Source organism: Podarcis bocagei, assembly GCF_964188305.1.
Source record: "Podarcis bocagei genome assembly, chromosome: 1".
NCBI classification, from domain to species: Eukaryota; Metazoa; Chordata; class Lepidosauria; order Squamata; family Lacertidae; genus Podarcis; species Podarcis bocagei.
The window spans coordinates 110,042,488-110,067,805 of record NC_138125.1 but is presented as its reverse complement, the minus strand read 5'-3'; the positions used below and the strand labels follow the sequence as shown (position 1 = coordinate 110,067,805).

The window sequence follows — 25,318 nt, the reverse complement described above, 5'->3', positions numbered from 1 at the left end:
TTCAAACTGGGTTTACTAACCTTCTGTGTTCACAGTAGGGCCATCTAGATTTCTCTTCGCTGCCAACTGCTCTCTATGCTACTACAGAGATTCTACCTGGAGTCAGAACGGCTACAGCAATTGCCAAGGTTGGGGGGGGGGAGATTTTGGTTACAGTTCTTAGATCATTCAATAGCTTTCAAAACTTCAACTATACTATCATTATAGAACATCTGCAAAGGATTAGAAATAGCAGCCTCTCCTTCCTTGCTGAAAGGTTTCAGAAGGTGATCTTAGGTCTGTATTCAGATATGGGGAATACATTAGTTTTCTTGATTTTAATTCTGGCACTTCAATCCTGTCTTCCAAATGTTCCTTTCATACTGCAATACCTGCTGCATTATGGAACTGTGGCTTTTTGGCCTGCATATTATGCTAAATTTCATTCACACCAGTGGCCATGGTGTGTGACATAATGAGCAGCATCCTACAATGTCACTACTCCCAATCCTTTTTCCCTGAAGGCGCGGAAGATGTTCTGTCTTGACAAGCTGAAAGACCTGTGTAGACAGAACTATCAACTATCAGAAGAACACAAGACTGAATTCTCCCCAGAATTTTAAAGAACTTAAATGCAGACTGCAATTTAGAAGACAAGTTGTACACTATTATCTACCGTATTTTAAGAAGGCAGGCAATTCGTATGCATTGTAATTTTTATTTAACAAACAAGTGACAACACTAGAAAACACATTGATAACCAGTGCTTCAGCAGTGAATGTGGGTTCTAAAAAAGGTTCATTAAGATAAATAGCTTGGTTAAGATTCTAAACCATAAGTTTTATTCCTTCCAGGAATGCTGAAATGCAAGTGTTTACAACTGCAATTCCTTACCAGAACTTCTATACAATATTATCAAATATAATCAGCAGTTTCAAAATCAATACTTATAAAAGCCATAATTAATGCTTATTAGTAGCCCCTTGCAAATTTATTGCTTTGAGTTAAACATTCCTCAAGAAAAACTTAGAAATTTAACACTAACTTCACAGAACCCATTCATTCCCTCACTCAACCTTGGTTAACACTGGAAGCAAAATAAAAGAGACTTCCCAAAGGTGTTTTAAAATGGAAAGCTAACACAGAACTATCTCCTCCCCGTGACTTGCAAAACACACTTTAATGTTACCACTTAGAGCCAGTAGAAGAGCAAAAGTTGAGAAACATTTTCCAGAAGTTTAACTGATTACTTGTAAGAAGTTTATACAAAAGGAGATCATTTGCCTTACACGTAAAAATCTGTTATTTTAGAAGAAGGCATACATGTCATAATCTCAAAGGAGTAACAACACACTTGCAGGTCTCTCGATACCAATGTGCAACAGCAAATTTTTGAATTCAGCAATGCGTCAGAAATCTAATAGCATTCAGTGTGTTTTACAAAACATATGCATACTGATGGTACTTGTGCCAGTTGAGTATCCACCCGGTCCTTCCATTCACATTTATGCAGCATCAAGTGTTCTGTCGAGTTCACCATCTTCAGAATCATCATCATCAGAAGCTGCTGAAGGTACACAACCCAATCAAAAACCTTTCTACAACTCTAAGGTACAGGAAGCAATTTTTAATTTGAACACGAACATGTTTAACATAGCATATATGTAATTTTAATTAAGTGTTTCCAAATAGAATGCTTCCTAAATTGAAAACCACAGTCATGCTTCACAACACACACACAAATCTTTTCTCTTGAACTGAAAATGGAAAAACACCTACACATGCTTATGCGAAAATGAAATAAATATTTAATGAGCACCATGAAGTAAATGGAAGCAAATGTGTTTTAAACCCAATGTGTGGGTGAGGGTAAAGCGTTCCATTTTATTGATGAAAAAATTGAAAATGATCAGAGAAGTCAGGTATTTCTGAAATGTCCTAAGGTAACCTATTTTTTTAATCGTTAAAATAAGACCATCATACTTTTTTGTACCCATTAATTGTATCCTTTAAACAACATTAAAGAGGAAATTCCCAATCACCACAATAGCCTAGTTTCTATTTTAACCATTTCAGTCCAAAGTTTTCTAGCAAGTCTATGAGTTCTATCCAACTAAGTCATACTCAGAGCAGACTCACTAAGATCAATACACCCTAATTTAATTCAATTATTACTGTGGATTTATTCAAAGTATGCTTATGCTGGACATAACTCTTTGTACGATGCACTGTGTGATTTTGCACTATATTAACAATAAATGACATTTTGAAACACTTTTAGCAGAAGCAAAGGTTAACTCCACGTCCCTCAGAAAGGAAAAGTTGCTAAACAATTATTATTATTCATTAAATTTCTATACTGCCCTTCAAAGATTACAGGGTAGTTTAAAATATAAAAAACCACAAAAATACATACCATAGTAACACACAAAAACAATACCCCCCCCAGTTTAAAAGGCCATAGATTGTTTAATTAGCCAAAGGCCTGGGAGAAGAAGAATGTTTTTACCTGGCGCCTACAGATATGTAACGAAGGAGCCAGGTGAGCTTCCCTGGGGAGAGCATTCCACAAGTGTGGAGCCACTGCAGAAAAGGCCTGTTCTCGTGTTTCACCCTCCAGACCTCTTGTGGAGGTGGCACACGCAGCAGAAGGGCCTCTGATTACGATTGCAGGGTCCAGGGCAGTTCATATGGGAAGAGTCTGACTGAATCACTTGTGTTTAAAGTATAATACATTTTCTAAATAGCTACCAAACCAGTTGCTCCCACCCAAAGTGTGTCAGTGGCCTACACGTTCCCAAAATTCATTGAAAAGGAAGCAAAAAATCCATTAAGTAGAATAAATTATACCAAACAGCTATAGTTGTAGGAGCAGCAAACTAGAAAATGGTATTTAAAGAGGGCAGCAAAATGATTTGCAACTATTGGAAACTGATTAAAGGAGGGTAGATAGTGTTGCTCCATAAGAGCAGCACGGCTGAAATAAGAACATATGAGAGAGCTTCAAGGAAGAGAAAAATAAAGGCAGCTGGTTCCTGGCAATACTATATTTCTCCTCTCTACAAATACAAGCGTTTCTGCACAAACACTGAAGAAGACATTCTGCTCTATGAGCCAGCTCACAAATTCCTGGCTTCTGCTGTAATCAGGGTTTCATCAGCTCAAGCAGAACCAAAAGAAGCACACAGCTTGGACTAATTCAACTTCAGTTGGTATCAAAGACTATTGAGATTCCTACTCATTGGGAAGAGAAAAGGGGGCATGGGAATGTACAGCTGTAGGGTTTACAGGGAACAAGAAACTACATATAACTTCAAGTTTAACAACTGTAAATGCTCACCTCTTTTTCCTCTTGCTGATCCACTAACGGGTTCACCACAGACTGTATGGCAAAGCAACTATAGATCTCAGGCCCTCCTCACTAACACTTCAGCATAGATACATACTAGAGACTGATTACTAGGAACATGCAATGTAAGTTACAGCTATTCTACTGGTGCTATAATTGGCTAATGCATATTCTGTCCAAAATGCAAGCAGAAAGTCAGGTGGTTTATACTAGACATGACCAAGTTAGTCATCACCTACAAAGCAGCAGCCCTTCCCAAAAACGTAATTACCTCTAAAGGACACCTCTCTACAAGTTACTTAAGATTTCATTATAGAAGTACACACTCCTGAGAACCTGATTACATTATTCAGAGGCAGACATTGTTCTTAGGAGACAGTCATCTAGACAAATTCCTAATGTCCATCTGAAAGTCAGATTGAGACGGTGAGAGGTTTATCTTCATTCAGAATGGTCTTGCTAAAAGGAACAATCCAGTCAAGAATGAGTGCTTTTAATGGGCGCTTTTCCCTTTCAGTTTTATTACGTATACGTCACAGCTGCGTGAAAATTGCACATCAGCCAAGTACTCAGCATTATACATATAGATACAAAACAAGAATAAACTTCCATCTTTTACTTTTAAATCAAACTAAAACAAGCAGAAGCCACCTACTTTCAATATCATCCATGTGTGCCTGAAGAGTCCTTGCAAGATTAATAAACTAGAAATAATACAGAAATAAGGTAGTTTTAAAAGTTGTAAATCACCGCAGGCCTGTAAAACAATTCATAAACCCCAAAGCATATATATGCCATTGAAGAATTTAAGTTTTCCCAATAAGAACAGTCTGCTACATCAGGCCACTAGCTTATGTAGTTCAGCACTCTGTTCTCACAGTAGCCAACCAGATACCCATGGGATTTCCAGCAACTGGTAGTAGGAGGCATGCAGCCTCCAATAGTGGAGGTAGAACACAGCCTTGTCCATCCAAGTTGTTGGCCATCCCTACCTGTTGTGGAAGCAGATTCCACAGAATGACTATGTGTTGTGTATAATACTTTTTTGTCTATCTTGCTAATGAAGAGTCCCAATTATCCCCATGAATGCACACCTATAGAAAAACACGTGAGCTGGGCCAAGGGGGTGAAGGGAGATCAGACACTGTTAACTTATATTGATAATCGCAGAAGCTTTAAAAGGCCTAGGAAACACCATCTGTATCTGTGAGCCAGAAATTCACACATGTAAGTTTCTCCACAAAAATGTGGGAATGTGCATGGCTGAAACTGACCCAACAATTCACATGTTAAGTTTCTTAATGCAGAAGTTATTAACTGCATGTAGAAGAGTACTGTATGAGCTAGGCCTTAGAAACGGACATATGTTGACTGTGAACCTACTTACAAGTTTCAGTCTAGTTTACTATATAGACAAGATGAGCACCGTCTTTAGTTCATGGAAATACATGCAGATCTTCAGATCCAAAACTAGAACAATTATTTAGAATGACTGGATTTGGGGTTTTTTGCGTATTTGTCAAGGACACCCTTTGAGCGAGCAAGAGTGTAAGAAAATCTTGCTTAAGTACTATAATTGTAACAGGATGAAATCTATCATTAGATGAAACTCCTTGTTCAGGAAGGAGTGGGTGTTGAGAAAAACTTGCATAGATAGTTGTCATCAACTCCTGCATATTTAGTCAATCCTGATGCCACCAGCCACCCAAGGGACTTTGCTAGAAGGTAAAATAAAATCCTTTCCCAAACAGGCACTGTTCTAGGGATTTTTATTGGTCAATCAAGAAAAAATATAACAAAGTCTGCTCAAAAAAGGTATCAAGGGCTGGAAAGTGGATAGAAAAGGCAGTCGGTCAATTTATCTACAAGCAGAGGCTGCATGGAGCTTCGTAGGCAGTGGGTCAATTTATCTACAAGCAGAGGCTGCAAGGAGCAACTTTCATCATCCTGAACAAGTGGTAGTGCTGGCTGGAGAAGAACGGAGTCCAGTTGAGGATCCAAAGCTGGGAAATGTGCCTTAATGTACTCTTAATAAACTTTAAAATTACATTCAGATAGCACCCAATGCCTATTTAATCTCCCCAATTTGAATCATGGCTTTGTTTGTTAAGCAGTACTTTAGGAAATAACTAGAACCCCATATGCAAGCAGGAAGGACTTGTGCCAATAGAACATGTGTACATGGCTGCATTTCCTATATAACATCTCCAGAGGGTCTTCAGACCTTAGTGAGCAGCTTTGGGGCATGAGAGACTGCAGCAAGAATGACCAGAAAGCCCCAGCTGGGAGTGTGGCTTTTGATTCTGACCAGTACGAAATTCGAGAAAATATCAAAACATGCTTTAACAGGTGTCACAATCTGCTTCTGCCACAGAAGCTGTTTGCACCACTTACTTACCCGGACACGTGTGTTGGCCTCACTTGTAGTTCCCAGCATATCTGAAAAGCGCTGTTCACACAAGTGCAACAATACTACAAGGTAAAGCCCAGAACTGATAAATTCATAGTCTGCCTGGAGAGAGAGGGTATCATCAAGTCAAACATTTAAGTTGTCTTAAATGCACAATGAGTGCTGTTTTACACTGATTATATTATCCCAAAACATGCAGGAGCATTATTGCTTAATATCCATCAAAGATTCCAATCTTAACATGATTGCACTTTTAAAGAAACTGCTTTGTAAAGACCGTTCTTCCAAGTAAATCAACACCTCACTAAAATGACTAATTGTATATTTAAGTAGACATCTTGAGAAAATTGAAAACTGAGAGCCACACTAAACAATGGGAAGTCTTTTGGGCTCCTTTCTGCGAAACAAAGGGTGCCCTTGATAAATATCCAAAACTCAAACTATAATCTAAATTAAATGTAATGATTCAAATAAGCATAAAGTATTAAAAAACAAAAGGAAAATACATTATACATTTATAAAACTTATATTGAAGCTTAATACAACTTGGTGTTTATATAGTAATGAATATGAGACACAAAAAGGTTTCATCCGCATATTGTTTAGAAAGATGCACAAGTATATTATACCTGTTTAACAGGGAGGATTCTGTCAAAGACACTAGTAATTTCATTTGTTGGCAGGTAGGTTTGCACATGTATGCCTTTCAACACCCCCCCCCCAAAGTTCTCAGATCTACCCCGTCTTAAAAAATTCTCCTAGCACCTCTTGCTAAGCCTATTTTGTAAAATTGTGGAAGGGAAATATATTTAGCATCAGCACACACACTGCTTATGACTAATGCCCCATTGATGTCTCCTTACTTATCAATGGAAACCTAGCACTGCCCTCCAAGTGCGTCTAAAGCCTACTCAGATATTCATTAATGGTGCCTGGTCCTATCACCTCCTCCCTTGACCTTCCGCATAGTGCATGGGAAATGGAACTGCAAGTACGTAACACTTTTTGCTTCAGACTGAAAATCCTCCCCGTTATTAGAAAGCTACACAATCTCTCACTGAGCAGGGAGGATTGTGACAGCATTCAGGGGAACTACACTCTCCCTTCAGACTCCATGAGGGAAGGTCAGTGTAGAGGAAGGAGGACGCTTCCACAGATGTATTATTAGGAGTTCATCCTATAGACATCTTTTGAGACAAAATTGCACTGTCACTGTCAGAAGACAGTTTGTTTCTGCTATTCCATAATCCCAACTTTTATCTTGAACCACTCAGCAGGTGAGGTCACTTTATCAATGATATTCATTCTGGCTTCCCATTTATTTTGTTTTGCATTGTGTCTTAGGAACATAGGATGCTGCCTCATACTGTATCAGAGCACAGGATCCATCTAGCTCAGCACTGTCTACATGCGCCTGGCAACAACACTCCCAGGGTTTCAGGCAGGGGTCTCTTCCATTCCTACCTAGAGATGCGGGGTATTGAAGTCAGAACTGCCTGCATGCAAGGCAGATGCTCACTGAGTTACGGCCCCCCAAAATTAAAAAACTAGAACAGAAACACACAGACACAAAGCCCAAGATATACACACATATGTCAGAATGTTATTCTAAATGGGCATTGTAGATATCAAATGTAGTTTATGATTTATTTACGAAAATTAAAAATCCAGTATCAAATTTGACCTGAACTGATATTTTCTTCTAGGGAAAAAAAGTGTCCCGAATCACAGCACAAAACTGACACTTACCAAATTAGCCAAAATATACTAACTTGTTCATTTGCATGTGCTCTATGAAGCTCATGGATATCAAAATTGTCAAGATTGAGATGCAGCTTCTCTTTGCACAGCTCACAAGTAGTTACTGCTACCAGTGAAGAACCTGAGGGAACAAGGGAGTTACACTTTTTGTTTCAGAGTGAAGGCATTCTTGAGTCAACTGGGCATATGAAAGCACACTAACAAACAGAAAGATAGGTTTATCTTTGTTTATATAACTGAGCCATTAATACAAAATAAACATGCAAGGCAGAATACACTGGTGCCAGTGATCAAACAGCCATAAGTTTCAGCTGCATTACTTATGTTTTGCAGTTCACTTACTAGCATCATTGTATTTCTCCTTCACTGAAGCGTATAAATTTATGTATAGATTCATATAAGGGGGAGGGGGCAGGTTGCTAACGCAGTGCTAGCAAAGTCCTTCACTGGTCAAAGAGCCCCAGACTCTTTGAGCTTTCTCTTTTTTAAAAAGTGCATCTCTAGCCCTTCCAGGAAAATGTTACAAAACAGTGCACAGGCACTCTTCCAAGCCAATTTCTGTGAAATGATTCAGCCTGACTGCTCCCACCTGACAGTGGTTTTAGCCAATGAATGAAGTCAGAGTTGTGATTGGTAAATGAATAGAAATCCTTCAGATCCTAAATAATTGCAAATCTTCCCCTCCCCTTTAATGCAATTTCCCCGCTTCTGTCTTAATTTCTAGTCCTTTGAATCGCCATAAATTGCCCTTTCTTTTTCCTCTAGCAACCAGGATCCATCTTTCCTGTGAGGGGTTAATCTGAGATTAAATAATTTAACCCTGTAAATTATTTTCTGCAAAATTCCTCTCCCCGCTAAAGACAAATGTGAAAACTCTTCAAAGAGATTTAGGCATGTCTCCTGCTGTGGAGGAACTAAGGAATAGGTATTCATGAAGAATTCATTGTATAGTTCAGTGCAGGACAATTGTATAAATCATCTACTCCGAAGCAAGCATTTTTCTTTAATGGGGCTTACTTCCAGGTAAGTGGGTACAGGATGGCAGCCTAGACTTTGATAGGTCAGCAAGGGGGGGGGCAGGGTTCTTGTGCCTTTAAAAGTTGTATAGCAGTAACAAATTAAACAGGTTAAGCATTTTATAGTCTGAAAATACAACTATGTGAAAAGCTTCAATATGACTATTAACTAATATTATGCTAAGCCATGTCCCAATGGCAGCCATCTTGTGTTATGCCCCGCCCCCATGGAGGCCATTTTGTTACTGGTACCCACAACTCTCAAAATTTGAAATATGCCCTTTTATCCAAAAAGGTTGGCAATGCCCTAGCATAAAGAGTGTGGTATGTCTCTCTATCATCATATATACACACAGAAACAGGAACATAGGTAGGTATTTGAAGCCCCCTTTGCATCAAGCCTTCAGTCCATGGAAGAGCAACTCAGGAGCTAAGAAAAAATCTTGTCCTAAAAAGGAGCTGCCTTACCTGAGTTAATCTTGGATTGTAGCCACTTTTTCATACACTCCTGGTGAACATAGCGCAGACTTCCAGTGCATTTACATGGCTCTATTAAGAGGTTAGTAGCAGAAGTAGACGACATCTGACAAATTCTACATAAGTCTCCCTCCTCCTCTTCAGAGTCCTCGGAAAGGAGGCTAAGTAAGAGGAAACAGTTATTATGCAGAAAAAACTTGGAATACACTTTTCACATGTTAACACATTAATCTGAATCACATTCACATGCAAGACAATCACGAAGTTTTCCCCAACCCAAGTTATTAATGGCACTGAAGAGAGACCATTAACTAGGGGGCGTATACCATCTTCAGGAACATTGCCTTGGATCCTAACATTCCTTGCATGAACAAAAGAGGTGATATTCACCAAATGAAACTTGTTGCCCTCTCTTCTATCTACAGCCCCATGCACATCCCCTAAGTCTGCTCCTCCGGATTGGGGAGCATTAAGAATGGTGTGCAGGGCTGCAGATGAAGGCAAGTTGGCAGAAAAACCCACCCCCAGCTGAGTTAAAACGGAGAAGCAATTTAGGATCAAAACCAACATTTTCCAAAAAAAAAAAAAAGTTGAAGATCTCTTGGTACATGGTATCAGTTTTATAATTAATTTAAAACTCCGTTTTAAAAGCTTCAGAAATAGTGCTTTTACCTCTCTTTAATTTTTTGAAGCCTTTCAGGGTCTCTTGAGGATGGTATTTTTGACTTGTCATTATCTTGTCCATCAGGCTGATTCCAGCTTGAAGGAATAATATCGACAGTTATCATAACATTGTCAGACAAATTACTCCCCAGGGTTGGGGGCACTGCAAACCGGAAGAGAGAACCAGGAAACATTCCTGATATTCCTGAATTTCTTCTACCATATGCTGAATCTGGCCCAGAGGCAACAGGTGTAACACCATTAGGTACTGCAGGTGTTGGTGGCCTGGCAGCAGGCCTGAGGGATTCACTTTGTGCTTCAAGAGATACCTCCCCACCAGGTTCTCTTCTTCTGAAAAGATGCAGTGATCTAGCTGGTGTTTCAGAGGTAGAGGTTCTTGCAGTTTCATCTCTTCCTTCTCTTCGTCTTCTGGAAAACAAAGGTGTGCACCTGTTCCTCAGGGAAGATGATAGCCAAGAACCCGAATTTCTACTTTCAGAATCGGGTCTGTAACTTTCAGCTTCCGAATCAGAACTAGGATTTGATGAAACACCCGACAGGCCCCATCGTCTTCTAAGAAAGCTAAATCCCTGAGAAACATCAGGAGTCTGCCCTTCTGTGCCTTCAGAAGTTGTAGCTGTGTTAGTAGCACTAGCTTGGGTAGAAGAATGAGCTCTTGGAACAGTTGAATCTTCAGAACCTAATGGTCTTGAAGTCAATGAGTCCTGGCTAGACCTTCTTGAGAAAAATGTTGATGACATACTAGAAGCTAAACGAGACAACAGTTGTCTTGTCGTACGCCTTCCTTCAGTATCTGCAGGAGGCTCACTCAGTGACCTTTGGGATGGCATAACTCTTTCGGAACTGTTTGAGGAACCGCTTCCACTTCTCATGGCACCAAGGGTAAACTCTGGTTGTATATTCCTTTCAGAAGATTCTACTTCTCTTGGGACATAGTTAGATCTTGAATTCCAGCTATGCTCTCGAGAGAGTAATGATGACTGATGTTCAGAAGGCAACTGGCGGTTCATGGATGTGTTCAGCCTCAAAGAGCTCAGTGAGTTCTCTTTTGGTCTTGCTCCCTGTGCATACGAAGCAGAAGATCTTTCCTGAAGATCTACAATAATAAGAATCACAAAAAGTCAACTGTAAAATACTGCTGTGCAGATAAGACTAACCAAATATGATAACTGGAGCCCAAGAAGTGCATTTTTAACTAGGCCCCAATTATATGCATCTTTGCTCAGAAATAAGTCCACTGAATTCAGTGGGGCTTATTGGCATATAAGTATGCTAGAGCTACAACCCTTGGTCTTGCTTAGAACATGATTGATTATATTGATATATTGCATTTTTAGCATGCCCTTCTTCCAAGAAATTCACGACAGCATACTTGGTTCAGCCTTCCCCCTCCCCATTTTATTCTCACAACCAACATTTGAGAAATTAGACAGTGTGCAGTAGCAACTGGCCCTACTACTCTGGTAAGTTTATTTATTTTCTGTGTATTTCTATTCTTTTCTATTCCATAAAGATAATATTACAACAACAACAACTGCCAGCCAGCCAGCATTAACTACGTCTTTTTATTTGTGACTATACGCATGTATGGCTGGCTGTAGCAATTCAAAATTACTCCTGGGTTCAGTTATATTTTATTTTCTCTATAGCGACACACCAGCAGAAGACAAGAGAAGCAACAAGAATTAACATTTCTAAGTTTTTGAAATTGTTTTGACCAAATTTGAACCATTCCCACCCCCCATCTCTTTTCTTATTCTACTTTTTTGGATGTGACAGCTATTTTGTGTTAAATAGGCCACACCCTTAGCAGCAGCCATTTTAGGACTGGCACCCTCAGCACTTTCTCAAAATTCCAAATGTGCCCCCAAACCTAGGATGAGCATACCTTCCTCCCACAAATGCATCCCTGGAGACAGTGCACAATTAGGAAGCCATATCCTTAGTACTGTTCAATAATGGTATGTTATTAGCTTAAACTAGTTACGGGACTAGAAGTTAAGTTTTTTTAAAAAAACTGGCCCAATACATTCAACCCGTAAGGATTCTTTAAGTAAACTTTGCCGTTCACAATTAGCAACATTCTAAACCCCCTGAAATTTCTATCCTGCCATGTGAGCCAAGAACAGTGTCTTCATCTAAGCAAAAACAGATAATAGACTGAACCTCATAAACAGAATGAAACAATACATACATGATGAAGATGAAAAGTCACCATTTCTGTGACTACAGTCCACAAGACTGCTAATAGATGGTTCTGTTCTTTCCAGCTCTCTCCTCTCTCTTGCAAGTTCAGTTCCTAATGATCCAAGTACCATGGATGAAGATCTGGGTACATCGCTGTATCTCCATGGGGAATCTAAAATCAAGAAGTGAAAAACATATGTATTCTTGCTTCCTTGATAAAAGTCTTAAACACACAATATTTACTGCTGTGTTTTTAGACCTGATTGAAATACACTTCTCTCTTCTGAAAATTATGCACAACAATATAGTTATTGTAATGGCAATATTGCCATTACTTGTCGATCAGTCAAAGCCACTCTATACTAGAAACTGGTTGTGGAATGCTTTATACGTATTTCATTGCCCCAAATACATATTTTAGGAGCATAATAATAATATCTGATGCTATATGCATCTGATGAAATAGACTCAACCCCACAAAAAGCCATAACATTTGTTAATTTTTAAGTTTCCACAAGACAACTGTGCTTGTGTAAGAGCATGGATAGCAAGAAGCTAGCTTCAGTATAAAACAAAATAAATACACATCATTTTATACCTTTTAGCACATCACTTACCTGAAACTGTGTTTAAACCATTATTTCTCACACTAGAGGTAGATGTATAAGAAAGTTTAGGTCTCTTAGAATCAGTATCCTGTTGCTGGCTATGCAGTCTTGAAGAATATGATCCCTGAGTTCTTTCAGATTCGCCAAACCAAGAAGATGTAAGAGGTGAAGATGAAGATGTAGACTACAAACAATGTTTTGAAAGGTTACTACTTTTCTGCAAAATACTGGGCCTTAAAAAAATAAGCTAGCAGAATATTAAATCAAATCAAAGTGAAAATGCTTGGGTTATATAATGAAAAGGGCTTGTATGAATGAGATTGAAAAAGAGCAGGCTTACCCTTAAAAGTATTAAAAATAAGTCTAATATCTATTGGTGATCTTCCCTCCCTCTTTTTAAAGACTTGGGAGCAAGCTTCAGAATCAGAGATGGTGCAAAGGGCTCCAAGTCCAACAACCAGAAACACAGGATTTGATATTTCTACAGTGGTACCTCTAGATACGAACGGGATCCGTTCCGGAGCCCCGTTCGCATCTAGAAGTAAACATAAGTAGCGGTGGCACATCTGCGCACACACGCGTCGCTTTTCGCCGCTTCTGCGCATGCGCGTGATGTCATTTTGAGCACCTGCGCATGTGGAGAAACCCGGAAGTAACACGCTCCGTTACTTCCGGGTTGCCGAGGAGCGCAACTCGAACACGCTCAACCCAAAGCGCATTCAACCCGAGGTATGACTGTATTCACTGTTAAGTACTACTAGTTAAAAGGTTTTTTCTTACTATTTATACAACATGGTTAGATCCATTCTCAAGGATATACACACAATCCCTTTAGCACAGTTCAACAAGTTTTAAAGAAAACAGTTCAATTAGCACAGTTTCTCTTAAAACTGTTTTTAACCTATCATTCATTTTCACATTCAGAAGCTAATGTCTTACATGCTCTGAAATCTTCTCGGATTTTAATTTATGCATTCATGTGGCTGCCCCTTAAAATGTCATCAGACACAGAAAGCCATAGTGCAGCTCCTGGTTGGAACCAGATGTGACATTTGTTAACACCTGCTCTTTTTATCTGCATTAGCTGCTGGTTTGATTCTAGGCTGAATCTGCGTCAAATTTTCAAGTTTCAATAGTACTATCCTAAGCATGTCTACTCATGTAAAAGTCTCACAGAGTTCAGTGAGGCTTCTCCTGGCAAGTATGTACAGCAGCAGGGGGTGAAGAACCTGTGGAAATTCAAATGTTGTTAGACTCCAGCTTTCTTCAACCCCAATGGTTAGGAATGATGGAAGTTAATAGTGCAAGATCAGAAGGGCCATATGATCCCCACCCTTGGTGTACAGGACTGCAACCTCAATGACTGCAACCTAGACCCTGAATATAGTAGGAGTGCCTTTCCCCAGGTTACCACCTTCATCCACTTCCCATTTTAAAATGATCTGAAGAATTATAAGGTACCATCACCAAGGGAAAGGTTTTCATCTACTAGCAACAAAGCATTTGCAGCAGTAGCACTGTTTTGTCAAAGCTGTGCAGAGCTTTTAGGATGCCTCTGTGCTGGTGGTTAAGCATTTTTCCATGTATTCTATTTTGTTGTAATAGCTATGTGGTTTCATATTTTATCTTTTGGAAGCCACTTTGTGATGGTTAAAGCAGGATATACATCTAAATCTAAATTAATAGTTAATTTGGAGTCTTAGTGTGGGAAATAATGCCAACTCTTTAAAATAAATTTAGCACTATTTATATCATATATAAATATGCTGGTGAATTTATACTTGTGTGCTTATTTTTTATTACATTTCTCTATGTTAGAATTGTTGGTGGTGGTGGTGAATTTATACTTGTGTGCTTATTTTTTATTACATTTCTCTATGTTAGAATTGTTGTTGTTGTTGTTGTTGTTGTTATATCCCACCTTTTTCCCTGACAAGGACTCAAGGCGGCTGCAGACACATGTCTCCATCCCCTTCATCTCTTCCACCCCATTCCCTGCTTTCTGCTTACAACATGTTCTCTAGCACTTACACAGAAATGTAACTCACGGAGCAAAAGCTAGAAACTTCTAGACTGAATGCAGATACTGAAAAAGTAAAGTCTGCACTGTTTGTTACAATGTAAAAAGTGTTGTTGGTGGTTTGTTTTTTTGAAAACAAATCACCTTTCCACTGCAGGAAATAACATATAAAATGCTGTACTTAATCTCCATATTTGGAGGCCACCCCAAGAATGCCTTCTCTCATGTCTGCTAATCTAACTGCTTCTTCAGATGAGAACAAAAGCGGAGCTTCCGTACCCAATGGGCATGGGCAAAATATTACAGGGAAAGAGTTGTTAGGCAAAAACTAAGTAATTTGTGGGTAATGTTCGCAAAACAGGATTCTACAAAGTCCATAATGGCTAAGCACAGATACTTACAGATGCTTCGATTTTTCTAATGCAATTCTAGGCATCTTAGTTTCCTAAGAGAAAGCTACATTTCTGCAATTCAACTGCAGTCTAACACAAAACTAGACAACTGATAACATTTGCATGTTTCTTTGAAACTTACTTACAATAAATTAGTTTAATGTGACTGTAAACTTGGAAAACATTTAAAATAAATATTTAGGATACAAGCAGGTCTTACCAGTCTGTTTCTGCTTCCCAACAATCTTCCAGACCATGGACGATCAAGTGTTCCTGAGTAGCGAGTTGGAGATGAAGCTGGAAGCTTCCACGGGCTTTCATATGCTTCTCTTTCTCCAATTGCCCAGTCTCTACTGGAACTATGCAACCGACTAGAATCCTACAAAGTAATATGGTCACATTTCTGCTCAAGACATCAAGTTGAGTTCCATCTATGGCTACCATCCTTATGGTTTTAATAAGTACATAAAAGCTATGTTTGTATCCAGAGTATTACACTTTGGATAATGTGAAGCAACTCCTGTACTTTTTTGGACGAAGGACGATTACTTTTATAGATTTGTGATATACCACACAAATGAATGTGTCCCAGTAGGATTTGTACTTTAGTCCATGAATGGAAATCTTTAAAAATGAACTCAAGCTATCAATTTAAAAGCTGCAAATGTTGGGTGTCAGTTCGGCGTACTTACTTACCTGACAGTTAAGTACTGTTACTCTACTAGATTCTGTTAGACTAAGAGGAATGAATATCTTGCTAACAGTGTATCACCATGGTGACTACTGCCTGAGGCTGGTTTGAACATTGCACCAGGCAGGATAAAAGAAAATATGCAAAGCATATCTATCATCACAAATAAATGGAATTGCAATTAACTGCAAGATTAGCCTGCCAGGGACCTGTGGCTTGGAGTACAGCAGTGCTGGTGTGCTTAACACTGATATACTGGCAACCAAGACCTAATTTGGAGCAGAGTTTTACAGTACAGTCAATGGCATCCTGCTGTACTGCATTTTTTAAAATATTTATTTCACACTGGTTTTATTATTGTTCTGCGTTGATTGTATTTGTATAGCAAGCTCCTTCAGAAGGATGGGTGGGATAAAAGAATAAATAGTAACATAAATAAATAAAATTTATATGCCACACCAGGAACATGGTACCTGTACATATAAGGTCAACATTCCCAACACAATATTTGAAATGTGTTACAGTACATTGGGTAAGGAACAGTCCAGGAAAATTCCCTTGTGAGGAAGAGCTATCTAGAATGACAGCATTTATTCACTTCCTTCCTCACGTTTGCCTTTCCAGAAGCCCTTAAGTGGAAGATGGTTTAAGCCAGGCAAAGTTTGTTCATCTTACATTTCATTTGGGCCACATTTTGACATTTCTGATACTCTGAATATTCATTTTCAATTATCCCATTGAAATTATCCAAACACCCATTAGGTGTTTCATTGAAGGCCTAATAATCACTATCGTTGATGGATCACTCTCTCAAAAAATTCCAATAGAATATTACTTGTAGAATGTCTTGTAGAATATTACAAGACATGCAGCTGAACTTGCTACCCTGATACAAGCTTTTATAATTTCTAGGCTTTACTTCTGCAATGAACTTTAAATAGGCTGTCCATGAAAATGTCTTCAAAACTTCATCTGCTACAATAACCAGAACCATCTTTTGACAGGTATTACAAGGAACACTTATTTAAACCCTGCGCTGTTGCAGCAGCAGTAACTGCCTATAGACTATCAGACCAAATTCAAAATGCTGCTTTTGACTTTAGTGTCTGGGACCAATATACCCAAATGGCCATTTCTTTCAATATCAGTGCAAATACCAGTACGAACCACAGGCTTGTACTGTTTGAATGTGACTCAAGGCACACAGCTATCTAGATATTACCTTTGTAGCTCTGGAATGCTCTGCCTACCACAGTGAGGAAATTGTGTTTTTTTGCCCACCCTCTGTGAGGACTGCATATGTTTTCTATTGGCTGATTTCTCTGATTATTTTTTATTTTACATAAGCAGCTTAAAATGCTTTGAGAAAATGGCCTTAAAGCATTTTAAATGTTGTATTTGGGGCTAAGAAAATATGACTATGAGCCCCTTCCTACCCATGTTTACTTAAAATCAAATAACACTGAATTCAATAAAGCCTCCTTTTAACTGAAGGATGGTAGTTAAATCACCTACTTAAGTTTCTAAAGTGTTGCAGGAATGCAACTCATTTTTTTACAAGTAGTCATACCTGTAAGACAGTCTTAAGAACATTCCCACAGGAGAATTCCTGCTTATATAATCTACTTGAAACAAACTGAGAAAGAGCTATAATCCCTGCCCAAGTCCTTGTTTTGTAAGTTACTCTTAACAGAGAAATGCTAAAGCTTAAAATAGCCACAAGCATTTCTATATTTAGAGGCTTAATTCTGCTAATTCTTCAAAAAAAAGATAGCTAAAAGCACCTACAAAATAAACTATTTCCCAATACCACTTTTCAGTTGAAGCCAAACCCTGTTTTAGGATAACGCTTTAAAATAGCAATACTGCACTATGTAGTCTAGCGTTCTACACATACAGAATACAAAAAAGTGAACTTGGAAGAGAAATTCCAAGGCCACATATATATATTCTAATTATGGACAGTATATTGACAATATAGACAGTATGTTGGCAATTGAGGGAAAAAGAAGTGTTTTTTTACAGCAGTACAGCAGTTGCTTGCTTGTACTGCGAAGTTATGGAAACAAGCCAATCTTCTTTACTAAGAACTTATCACCAAATACCTAGCATGCACTACTAGTGTTGCATTTGCCCTGTAGGAAGTCCATCCATCAGGTGGGGAAGGAATATAAGTGGCAGAAAGAATGTTTATATGTTGAACTGGAAAGTGCGGGTCATAGAATGAACTCAGTGAGCTTTGCACTCAGAGATGGTCATGTGGTCTGTCAATGGACCACCCAATAACAGGGACAGGGACAGCATTATATTGTTTAAGACTAAATGGCATGCACTAATATGGAAAAAAATAAAAGGTGTTATTTGTACATCATGATGATGGGGCTAGGTTAAGTCTGCCACAAAGCACAGGTCATCTCAGTTTTTGAGTTGGCAAAGAGGTTTTATCTCTGCCCTAATACCCCTTGGTATTAATGCACCCATCCTGTGAGGGAGAAGATATACATGGTTTGCATGCCTACCACAGTTAATGCTATACAAAAATTAAGCTTATCCCTATAAAGTAGCCACTAAAGAGTAGAATGTAGCCCTTATGCTTTGTTCAGATTTTAAAAATATATATTTAGAAAATGCATAGCCCGTCCTTCCACTGCAGTTACCATACTCAGGGAGATTAGACTAGTTTAACCAAATTTACCGTTCTAAAAAAGGTGTGCAGGATTTGTGCTTGTTTTCCACAAAACCTTAATTTCAGAACTCTGATGTGACAATCAAGCTAACAAATTGTCAGTACCAAAACAGATTCCACTTTTTATTTATTTCCTTGAGATATGCGTAATACCCAAAACCAATAAGCATACTTTTTATAGGCTTAATAGGTGTAAACTTCATTCCCCTTTTTCTTTTCTTCTTTTACACTTTACGTCACTCAGGCTCCTTAGTCCAAGACAAAGGATTTGTGCATTTGAGAACTGCACTTTTAGTTGGGTTCCCAGCTGTTGTTGGACTACAACTCCCATCATCCCTAGCTAAGCAGGGCCAGTGGTATGGGATGATAGGATTTGTAGTCCAACAGTAGCTAGGGAACCCACATTTGAGAAACACTGTTCTAATATATAAAAGTTACCATTAATATCTGTATAAAAGACTAATACATACACCTAAGGTTTAATCAGTATGAAGAGATCTGTGTCATTCACAAACTGCCAAGTGACAGAATTTCTGGTATTAAATAAATCTATCAAGGCTTCAGAAGATGTTTTTGGACATCTTATCATGATCATATCTTAACATGTTAAACAGATTAAAGTTCTTTTTCCTAGCAAGGTATCCCCATTTCATGCAACTTAAGTCCACTCATTTGTTCCTGAGCAGAAACTCAGAAGCGGAAGCTGAATGAAGGATGTATCACCATCAAATACTACTTACTTGGCATCCAGGTTCCAATCTAAGTGAAGATTCTCTTGTAAGATATGAGTCAGTTAAACTGGTTCCTCCATTTCCTGCTCCTGTCCTAGCACTTTGAGAACTGGATGGCTGAGTGGATACCCTCCTTGGAATTCTTGGTGGCTTTGATTCCATATTCTATGCAATATGAAAAAAATATTTATATTTCCAATTAGATAATGGAGCATATTCTTTGTAGTAATACAACAATACAAGTTATAAATTTAGCATTCATATGGCTTGTAACATTAAGCTTTGCACAAATGTTTATACACTAACCTGAGGATCAACAAATTAAGGTTAAATCTAAGTACAAAGCAAATATATACATTTCAGAAACTTGGAAATAAACTGCAGCCTCTTAATCATTTGGTCTACTGTAATGGATAATGCCTTCTTACAGTCGCTAAACAGCAACAAAATCAAAGTCTGGACAATGCTATAACACTTGCTGAACTTTTTTGAAGAGACACAACACAAGTAGAAGTTTGGGGGCTTTAAGAACAACACCCCAAATTGGCTATCCAATTAATGTCACAACAGTGGTTTCAGTTTGGGGCAAAGAGGTTCCAGTTTACTATAGAGTTTTACCTGCTGATCAGAAAAATGACAACCATTCCCCTCTGATGACATTATTCATAGAACTGGAGTAACAAATACACACCTAGTCAAAGCTTGACAAGTCACAGCTAAAAACTACAAGGAAGCACTTACTAGAAGTAAACCTAAAGAAGCTGGCATTTCTGAAATGTGTGATATGCAAGAGTAGAAAAGTCATACATGTTGAGGTATCATAATAAAGTTTCAGGAAGGTCAACACTGAGCACCTGCTACCTTCTAATAAAGTTATTAACCTGGTTATCTAGAAGAAGCTCATATAACCTTGGTAATAAATAAACTATTTCAAAAGCTGTTCACAAGATATACAGCCCTGAAAGTAAATACCCTGTGTGTAACCTAGTGGAAATGTAACTTACTTCATAATAAAAAACAAGAAAAAGCAAGCACACAGAGCGGTTTCAGCACTCCATCAACTCACAAATGTGCACAGACAAGTTCACCTGGCTTTGGGGGAATGAGCTTTTTGTGATTTTCTAAGTCACGTACAGTTATTACTGTACATTCAGACTGTAAGAACTTCCTGGGTATCATTGCACATGCTTAGTGTCTTGCTTAAATGCAACCCATGGCCACTATACATGGAACATTAGTACGCCAACACAGCACCTGCTCAGGCCATAGACACACAGTATGATAACATTTGTACATACCAAAGTCAATCAAAAGCCAAGTGTGTGCTATACTGTAAACATAAATTCTTTTTGCTCATTCAACATATTTACAACAGGCAACAGTTGACAAAAAATAGTGATGATCTGCCTAGGTTCCCTTTTGTATTTTTAAAAAAAGATGACTGCCCCTTCTTCCCTTCCTATTACTCTTCCCTCTACTTCTGAGAAGTCACAACTGATGGTTTTGTGTGCAGACGCAAAAAGTGTAAGTTTCATCAAGCAATACCTTCTGGTTTGAGCACATTCAGTTGCATCTAACCAGTTCCTTCCTTTTTCTGGCCTCAGTACCTTCCTCATTCTTCTTTCTTGGTTATGTTAAGAATGCACATATAACCTTCCACTCTAAAGTTTAAGGCATAACATGCATGTTTGTCTGAGGTAATGAAGCCTCATGCTGTATTCACACGATAATGTTTTGTGAATAATGTTTTGTTTAGGACTCAAGCCAGATCAGGTACTCAGTTATCCCAAGACTGCTTCCATACGCCCATCCAGACTAGATGAGGACTAGATGGGCAGAAATTCAAAAAGATGCAGTGTGATCAAAACTGGAATTCAGTCTATACGTTTATTATTTTTTTCTGCATATTGTATTTTACTTTAAGGAACTGTATTTTTTCTTATGTTTGCTTCTGCAATGACTACATTTAAATATTTTTCCTCTCCTGAACTGCTATTTTATTCCTGCCATTTAAAAGTTATGTCGTCTTTGGAAGTTTTGCTCATGTCCTGCCAACAATATCCTGTACACTTCAGAACTGAGTCACTTAAAGAATATTTACTGTATCATCTACCCATTTGACTGAAGTTAATAGTCATGTAGTTTTGGGACTGCATTACTTTTTCCAAGTTTATGGGCAGAGCAATCTTATGAAGGGGGAGGGTCCTTGAAAAAGGTACCACCCCTACCCACTGGTTCCAATGGAGAGGGGAATTGCACATTCTCTAAAATTGACATAGCTTTCTCCCAGTTCTGGAGTACAAGAGGATTTGGATTCAATGGATCTAAAGTGTCACTATATGCTTCTAGAATTACCCCTTTTCCCCATCATCAGCAGGGCAGTCACAGCAGTGAATCTCCTTTTCCCTGCATCTGTACAGTGGTACCTTGGGTTACAGATGCTTCAGGTTACAGACACCGCTAACCGAGAAACAGTACCTCGGGTTAAGAACTTTGCTTCAGGATGAGAACAGAAATCGCGCATCGGCAGCAGCAGAAGGCCCCATTAGGTAAAGTGGTGCTTCAGGTTAAGAACAGTTTCAGGTTAAGAATGGACCTCCAGAACGAATTAAGTTCTTAACCCGAGGTACCACTGTACTTTGAAATGCACTGCATCTCTGCATGGCTCACTGGTATCTACCTTCAATGAAGTTTGACCAATTACTGTTAGAAATCAGCTAAGCAGCCGTGATTCCCAACATAGTTCCCTAAGAGACTCTACTATTTCTTTCTTTCCCTGATTAAGTCTGTTGCTGTATTTTTATCACTGCCTCTTCTTTAACCATTATCTTATCTCTCACATTACCCATCAGCTGCTAAAGTTTTCGAAGGCACTTTTGATGAGAGGCCTTAAAAGGAGGCATTTGAGAGTTCAAATCTACCAGATTGATCCAATTACACATTTGTTTGATTAAGTACAGATACTTTGCTAATGTCATTCAAATAGTTCAAGGAACAGCTTATAAATTTGACTGAATAACTGTACAAAAAAGTCTTTTGAATGGTGCCTGAAGCTAAAAGTAGGTTTTAATGACGTAGCAATGTAAAAGTCATGAGTACACAATGTTGAAAACAATACAAACTGTTTATCACTTGTCTTTTTTCTGTATCCAAGAAAGAGATCGTTTTAGGTAATGGGTTTGGCTGAAGTTCTTAGGAGAAAACAGAGATGCTCAGTGCAATATATAGTAAAAGTTATCAAATGTCAGCTGAAAATTACCCTTGCTGACAGTGGACACATAGTGGACACACCACTGCGCTTCATATTTTCATCCCAGTTGTCTCCAAAACAGAATGTAACCCCAACTGGGATAAAAATATCTAGATAAAGAGAGTTCTGAAGAAGACTACTGTATTGCTTTTCTTTCCCACCCCACCCACACTCATACTGCCATAATGTTTAACTTGGCCCCAGACAAGTAAAAACTGGAGGAAGAAGGAAACAAAACTGTCTCTAACTAAGCAAGACTATATCCAGCTAAAGAAGCCATCCTCCTTCCCTGTTTACAATGGCAGGAAAAGAACATGGCAAACAGATTCTGAAGATGGTAAAGTGAAGTTGCAGCAAAGAAAGTTGCAGCTTACCAACAAAACTCTGCTATTGATGCTGGCTCTAAGAACTTCCCTAACTTCCTCCCTGCAATATTGCTTCCAAAAAAACTCTTGCAACACTGACAGTGATGATTTAGACCTACTTGCAACACACATTGTTCCATACAGAACACATCTAATTAAGCAATGTTTCTCCTGAGGAGCAAATTTTTACATCTGCATTCTCCCTTCTAATGCAGTTTCGCAATTATCTCATCCTGAGACAAAGAAGGCCGTCTTGGGGAAAACATCACAGAGTATAAATTATTAGGGAGCAAATATCATGAACTACTTTATGTTCAATATTTCTCCAACAGGAGTCTGAACATAAAGCTAGGGCACTAATTTAGCTAAACTAATATAACAACACTTCCATTAAGTCACTGCAGCCATCTTGGGGCAATGTAAGGATTCTTCTCATCCTCATGGCAAATTCTAACATACCCACATACGATAAACATCATTACTTGAGCAAACTTAGTCAAAGCAGTTACTGAAAACAGATCTAGTTCCCTGCAGATTAAACTAGCTGTTTACCGGTAAGATAGCACTACTCCAAATTTTAGCACTAATTCAGGATGGGCTGCAGGAAACAAAACTTACTGTTCTCTCGGGCCACTTTTAAAGTGTGAGCTGGATGTCCTAAACAAGGGAGTAGTGTTACATTACATAACTGTAGTAAATGCAGAACAAATTATACATTCATGTTCATCACTGTAACATCAAGATTTTCATATACAGCGGTACCTCGGGTTACAGACGTTTCAAGTTACAGACTCCGCTAACCCAGAAATAGTACCTCGGGTTAAGAACAGGATGAGAACAGAAATTGCACAATGGTGGCGCGACGGCCCCATTAGCTAAAGTAGTACCTCTGGTTAAGAACAGTTTCAGGTTAAGAACGGACCTCTGGAACAAATTAAGTTCTTAACCAAAGGTACCACTGTATTAAAAGCCACTTCTGAGTAAAGACCACAACCCAAGGTTTATCAGCTTATGCCACCTTAAACACAATACTTTTTCAATGGTGACACAGTACTCATCTGTGGGCAACTTCACCAAGGGATGCAGAGGCATGCAAAAATTGCAGCCCTGTGAGGCTGCTGACAATTTTATGCCAATGGTCTCTGTAACCCCCTTGCAGAAGAGGAAACAAGTCTGTAAGGAGCAAAGTGTCACACAATGGGACATGAGAAAAGGGAAATGGAAAAACTAGAACAAGGATCTTTCCATTAGCTTCTTGGGGGGGGGGGAGAATCAGAGCGGCCCCAGAATCTGTGTCAAGCTGCCCCGTGGGACGTAGCTGAGGAAGAGAAAGGCAATGCCGTAAAGGCTAGATGAGTCAAAGCTTGTTCCAGAGCATTTATTCGACATAAATAATCAAAGACATGTAAATGATGCTGAGAAACTAAGGGATGCTCTGGATGCAGAACTGGAAATGGGCTAGGGAGACCTGGGCCTCAATTCCAACGCCCATTGCTCTCAGCCTTACCTATGTCACAGAGTTGACACGTGGATAACATAGGGAATAACACCAGGTACACACCTTGGGAGGAAGGGCAAGACATAAACCTGATGAAGACGACAAATGGAAAGAGTACAACATGTCGTAACAACAGGGTAAGAGTTGGGGGGGGAGGTATTAGAGGCTGCATAGTTATTGCCAACCCCATAACACATGTATCTCTATGGAGAGGACTAATTAAATCAACGAACCTAGTTGCATATCTGTCCCTACTGTTACTTTTTGAAACAGGCAATGCAAATCAATATGTACTCCGTGTGTTGTTGTTATGTTTACAGTGCTACGGTTGAAAACCAGTAATACGAGTCCCTTCCTTTTTTTTTTCTTGGCACACTTATGGGGCGAAAGCCAGTGAGAATTTCCAGTTCCACCTCCTCGACTGCATGGTTGGGAAGCATTTGAAAAGGAAAAAAGGTACGCCTGCCTGAGAGGAATTATTTTTATTTTCTGCTCACGTAGCCATCAAGACTGCTGGATAAGGGGGGTCAGGCCAGTCCCTCAGAGCCTTACAAGGGAAAACGAGAACTGGGCCAAGGGCTCCTGCCGACTCACTCTCACACAAGATGGAGCCTCCAGCTTCAAAACGGTGGCCCTCGCCTCCAGCCCCGACACGGAGCACTGCCCCCACTTCGCCCCATGTGCCCCCCACCCCACCAGATGAGATACGGAACACGAGACACAAGCTGCTCACCGCCGCTTGCCGCTCTCCGACTCTGCTTCCTCCTCCTCCAGCTGCTGGCTGATCCGACAATGGCGGCCGCTTCAACGCCGAGTCGAGGGAGGGGAGGGAGCCACCCAGCGCCGCCTGCCAATCACCGCCGAGCCAACGGCCCCGACTCGCCGCGAGCTTCTCCCCAAACTACTCTCGCGAGAGCAGGAGCCGCAACCGGCGTCGACGCACATACAACACCCTCCCCCACCCTTATCTCGTGACTATCTCCGGTGAGGTCGATGTGTGCCGAGGAGGCGCCCGGAGGCTGCCGGGAAAGCGGAAGAGCTGGTGCTTTTGTGGTTTTGTGGGTGGGGCCACACTTACCCTTGGGGCGTGTGACGTATGACGCACGTCACTTGCTGGAATGACGCCCGGGGTGCGCGCGTGTGTGTGCGCGCGCGGTTCTATCTGTACAGGTCGCTGAGACTCGTTGAATTAAATGGTGCAAGGTCCACGCGGC

At 39.6% G+C, this 25,318-nt stretch overlaps 1 protein-coding gene and 1 long non-coding RNA gene across 10 annotated transcripts; one reads left to right on the top strand and one right to left on the bottom strand.

Moving 5' to 3' along the window:
- Nucleotides 1-677: 677 nt before the first annotated feature.
- On the bottom strand, nt 678-25,058 carry MARCHF7 (membrane associated ring-CH-type finger 7). 9 transcript variants are annotated; one of them, XM_081198958.1, is made up of 12 exons: nt 24,838-25,058; nt 19,001-19,156; nt 15,104-15,262; nt 12,481-12,655; nt 11,871-12,035; nt 9,665-10,772; nt 8,984-9,153; nt 7,511-7,620; nt 5,727-5,840; nt 3,984-4,032; nt 2,489-2,636; nt 678-1,543 (listed from the first exon to the last, which is right to left on the bottom strand). In XM_081198958.1, the coding sequence occupies exons 2-12, from the start codon at nt 19,151-19,153 to the stop codon at nt 1,537-1,539; spliced, it is 2,358 nt and encodes a 785-aa protein (XP_081055084.1). In that variant the 5' UTR covers nt 19,154-19,156; nt 24,838-25,058; the 3' UTR covers nt 678-1,536. The 9 variants fall into 9 exon arrangements, 7 of the variants coding, with proteins under 7 accessions (XP_081055084.1, XP_081055079.1, XP_081055080.1 ...); XM_081198953.1 differs by lacking the exon at nt 2,489-2,636 and adding an exon at nt 24,114-24,193 and having other exon boundaries at nt 678-1,546; nt 24,838-25,056; XM_081198954.1 differs by lacking the exon at nt 2,489-2,636 and adding an exon at nt 24,114-24,167 and having other exon boundaries at nt 678-1,546; nt 24,838-25,056.
- LOC308589753 lies at nt 12,662-14,611 on the top strand. Its single transcript, XR_014009470.1, has 2 exons — nt 12,662-13,622; nt 13,689-14,611. It is a non-coding gene; the product is annotated as an uncharacterized lncRNA (long non-coding RNA).
- Nucleotides 25,059-25,318: the final 260 nt, after the last annotated feature.